The sequence below is a fragment of the Cucumis melo genome, chromosome 1 (assembly GCF_025177605.1).
Source record: "Cucumis melo cultivar AY chromosome 1, USDA_Cmelo_AY_1.0, whole genome shotgun sequence".
Taxonomy (NCBI): Eukaryota; Viridiplantae; Streptophyta; class Magnoliopsida; order Cucurbitales; family Cucurbitaceae; genus Cucumis; species Cucumis melo.
In genome coordinates, this window is record NC_066857.1 from 3,873,534 (window position 1) to 3,878,134 (window position 4,601).

Below are 4,601 nucleotides of genomic sequence, written 5' to 3' on the forward strand. Positions count from 1 at the left end.
AAAATGTTAACTTGATTGTTATTGTGATGTGACTGTTGTAGACGGTTTAGTATGGACTGAGAAGTAATAGTTAGCTTTATCTATGGGGTAGTGTACCTTATAGGCACGGTATCCTTCGGGATCATGAGACTGATATGTGTATCCTTCGGGATCACGAGACTGATATGTGTATCCTTCGGGATCACGAGACTGATATGTGCATCCTTCGGGATCACTAGACTGATATGTGCATCCTTCGGGATCACTAGACTGATATGTGTATCCTTTGGGATCACGAGACTGATATGTGCCTCCTTCGGATCACTAGACTGATTGTGTATCCTTTGGGATCACTAGACTGATATGTGCATCCTTCGGGATCACGAGACTGATGTGTGCGTTCTACGGAACCACTAGACTGTTTATGTAGGGTACCTCTTAATAAAGAGCTAACTGTTATTACCCTAACGGGCCCAGTAGTGGGTCCCTTACTGGGTATATTTTTTATACTCACCCTTTTTCTCTTTAACGTTTCAGGTAAGGGTATGGTAAGGGACAGATCAACGAGGGGCAAAAAGGATGCGTGAAAGCCATATGGACGCGTCTGGTTTCCTTTATGCTTCCATTGATGTATTTTGTTGTTATTTTTCATTGGTCAGATCTAGTCATGGTTAGAACATTTGATTGGTGGTTTTGTGTTTTGATGATTTGAGAACTATATTTTGGAACTCTTGGGAACGTGATTTAAAATAGGGCCCAAAATTTCTTTTGTGATATTTTAAACGTTTTTAATGAATCGTAACTGGTCTTCTATGAGCTTGTGTGTTTGATTCTTGAGTCTTAGTACTACGTAGTGACCTCAGCTTAGTCCGGAAAGTTGGGTCGTTACAAAAATTGTATGATTTATTTTCATTAATCCAGAATAAAATGAAAGGAAGAATTAAAAGTACATATGATCAGCTTCATGAATTATCAAATGGAGCAAACCTATGAAGTGTTGTTAAAAAGGAAAACAAAAATGTTGTGAAATAGATATGATAAACTTTCACATATGCTTTTGCTGACTTTGTGTGTGCATTGGTTGAAAAGATTACAGTCCGTTGATGGAGCTTCAATAGGAGCAACCTTAGCACATACTTGAGGGTTTTGCTTTCCAGTAACGGTATACTTCACATTTGCACATTGAGACACAATTGATTTCCACTATAAGTGAAGTTAATATCAACAACTTCTACACCTTCATGTGGTATACCTTCACATTCATACTTATGAGAAAATTATTTCACGGGATAGGTTCGTTGGATAGCTGTCCATCTCTCGTCTGGTACCCATTTCATTTTTCAATTTCAAGAAAATTTTCCACGGAGATAGAGACATTCTTTTCTCGATTTCTTTTCTTTGAAAAAAAAGTAATTTAACTTTTTCTTTCCACTAGTTTAAAGTTAATTATTTTAGTATGTTATCATGTCTTTTTGTTTATACTATTTGTCAAATGTTTCTATATTGAACTTAATAAATTTAATTATTTTCGATCTAAAACAAAATGGTTATAAATTATATTTTAAGTCTTTTGAATAGTCAAGGGCAAATTAGAGATAAAAATGTTCGATTATATTAACAATAATTGAAAGAATAATGTATAGTACACATATGCATGATCATTGCATGCATTTCAGCTTGAATGAATAAATAGAATTTTGAAAAGTAAAATAAAGAAAAATTGATCAGGAGAGATCAGACAAAGATATATCCAACTCTTCAAATGGTTTTGTTTTTGGAACTTTTGTTCTGTCATTGGGAAAAGATCAGTCCGTCGTTGAGGGAGGATTAATAGGAGTAGCTTCGACACACGCACGAGGATTTTGCTTTCCAGTAATGATGGGAATCACATTTACACAATGAGACGTAGTTTGTCCTTCAACTCCATTGTAAGCTAGGTCAATATCAGCAACTTCCACACCTTCACACGGTAAATCTTTGCTACAAATAAATTTAACAGCGACCGAAGTAGCAGAAGTGCCTCTGATATTCTTGAAACTAACATTGAGGATCTTAATTTTTGATGGAATCTAAACAAGGGTGTACATAAGAAATCACATAATTAAATCAGGTTAGTTTTGCATTTGTTATATATATAAGAAAAATATTACTTGAAGTTAATAAACTAGTTAAAAGTTATGAATAAGGAGTAATTTCAATACGTATATACCTTGTTGTTGCATTGATTAGATGAACAATATTCTTGGTTAATAATGATAGGATTGCTAACATTAACCATTTCAATATCTTCAAAATGCAAGTCAGAGGCTGTGTATGCAGATGCAGAATCTGGCCACGTCTTGATTCTAACACCATTCCATGTATTGATTAATTTACATGATTTCACTGCAACTCCTGTCACCTCTCTTTCCTTGGTGTACTTGCCTAAACTTCCTATACTGATGCCATCTCCTGGTCCGCAAGTTACATTAGTAATAACTATTTGCTTGTTGGTGCCTCCAACAGATACACAATCAGCTCCTGTTGAGATTTGTGTATTGAGAATGTTAATCTCTTCTGATCTGCTCACATGAACTCCATCGGTGTTGGGGCTATTTTCTGATGCAATAATTGTCACATTTTGCAAAGTAACATTCTTGCAACTCAAAAGATTGATGTGAAAATAATTGCTATCCAAGGAAGTTATGTCCTTCACTATTGAATTGGTTATGGAACTGAACCTCACATTCTTACATATTTAATGTTGGCCCGCCCACAAAAAGAAAAGGTATTCGAGTTAAACAAATGATTATATATATTAATTGAAAAAGTATGTATTCTATGAGATTAAAGAGAGAGAATCTAATATAATTAGAGAATTTACCATGGGAAGTTCATTGCATATTTTATTCAAGTGCGTATCATTCTTTTTACAACCTTTTCCTTGACCATCAAAAGCACCCGTGCCTGATACTGTCAATTGATCGATATATTGAAAAAGAACCAACCCAGCTCCTATTGGATCGGGATGAGCTTGTAATGTTCCTTCCATCTGAACCTCAATAGAACTATTGCAAGGACCATGGAGAATGGATTGGTTTAGTTGGTAAACTCCTGTTGGAATCAACAACTTACTTGGATTGGTTGATGTACATGCATCCTTCCATGCATTTGCCAAAGTCTATAAGTTGAATTATTTCATCAGATTAAAAAATTACATAAAATACAAATTTTATCAAGTTAATATATATATTTACCTGAGTAATATCAGTATTAGGTTTGGCACCATACGTAGTGATATCAAAAATGGATTGACCTTTTGCAGTCGATGCCAACATTAACGACAAATGTAATAGTAATGCCATAATGTTTAACCTCAATCCCATCATTTTTATATATGCCCTCTACTTTTTGCTTATGATTTTCTCTTTATTCTAATTGTTAAGTAGCTATTAAAATGGGAATGGATGATTCAAATATGCAATCATCGAACCCCTCTTTATACATTCCAAAAAAATTTTGTTGCTAAATTTAAAAACGATTGTTGAAAGATTGAAGTTAAACCATTAGCTGTCCATCATAAAATTAGTCATTTCGTAACAAATGGAATTTACTAATCATTCCCTCCCTTCAATAGAATTTCTATTTGAGACCAACTCAAAAAAGGAAGAATTGATATAATTTTGGTGAAAACATATAAGGATTGTATTTAATTGAAAATCAACCTCTGAGAAATTGAAATTTTTTTATAACCACGTCTCTATTATTATATGAAGTGGCTCAAATATTTCTATAGTTAGTTAAGGGCATGTAGGAGAGTAATTTGTCGATGATTAATGTCATTTTTGGATGTGTCAAATGGACCAAATTAATTTGGCATACGTGATTATTAGTAACCATGAGGTGTATTTAGTTTAAATCCCTTTCCTCTGCACTAAAGAAACCACTTTGACATATTTTAAATCATTTTTCTACTTAAATAATTATGATGTTCGATAATGATGAGAAAGTAAATTTGGAAACATCCTTTCTAAGATGTTTAAAATATGTGCCAAAATTTTACTTATGAGAAAATCGGTCACAATGTATCATCCTGATATAGACCGATCTATATCTTTTCTAAAAGGATGGGGACAATGTTATATTTTAAGTTGGGGTGGGATACGTTTGTGTTATGGCTAGAGCTGTTGAGCATTTGAGCTTGCCTATTATGTGCTTCTTTGTTTGTTGCTTTGTTGTCTTGTGCTTTTCAATATGGCTTGCCTATCATACACTTTTAGAATCATGCATGTGTAAAGCATTGTGAAGAAAATAAGTATGATTAATTTTAAGCATATCTTAAAATTCTCTCTTCCATCTCTCGTGCACACCTATGAGTTCTTCGTCTGACTATCCTAGGTCTTGCATGCTTAGAGTAGTTTTATTAAGTCCATATCAATTTAGCAATGTATTCAGTAGGACACAATCAACCAACTTTCTCACTTGTTTAAAAACAATTCTCATGATCAGAAATTTTGAAGAGGGTGGAGGGTTGAATTAAAAATTTGAAATGGGGGAGGGTTGAATAGAAATTTTGAAGGGGGTGGGGGGTTTGAATTGAAAATTTAAGATAGGCAATCAAATTTGTTTGCGTTAAAAGTTCT

General features: G+C 33.8%; 1 protein-coding gene across 1 annotated transcript; it reads right to left on the bottom strand.

Annotated features, from left to right (window-relative positions):
• Positions 1-1,568: 1,568 nt before the first annotated feature.
• On the bottom strand, positions 1,569-3,421 carry LOC103500563 (exopolygalacturonase-like). Its single transcript, XM_051085325.1, has 4 exons — positions 3,216-3,421; positions 2,843-3,139; positions 2,189-2,707; positions 1,569-2,048 (listed from the first exon to the last, which is right to left on the bottom strand). The coding sequence occupies exons 1-4, from the start codon at positions 3,345-3,347 to the stop codon at positions 1,785-1,787; spliced, it is 1,212 nt and encodes a 403-aa protein (XP_050941282.1). The 5' UTR covers positions 3,348-3,421; the 3' UTR covers positions 1,569-1,784.
• Positions 3,422-4,601: the final 1,180 nt, after the last annotated feature.

What these genes read in the sequence shown, in the direction of transcription:
- LOC103500563 (XM_051085325.1), bottom strand. Translation starts at nt 3,347, where the DNA reads ATGATGGGATTGAGGTTAAACATTATGGCATTACTATTACATTTGTCG. An exon ending in CTAATACTGATATTACTCAG is followed by an intron (nt 3,140 to 3,215) that starts GTAAATATATAT and finishes TTCAACTTATAG; the next exon opens with ACTTTGGCAAATGCATGGAA. An exon ending in CTAATCAATGCAACAACAAG is followed by an intron (nt 2,049 to 2,188) that starts GTATATACGTAT and finishes ACCCTTGTTTAG; the next exon opens with ATTCCATCAAAAATTAAGAT.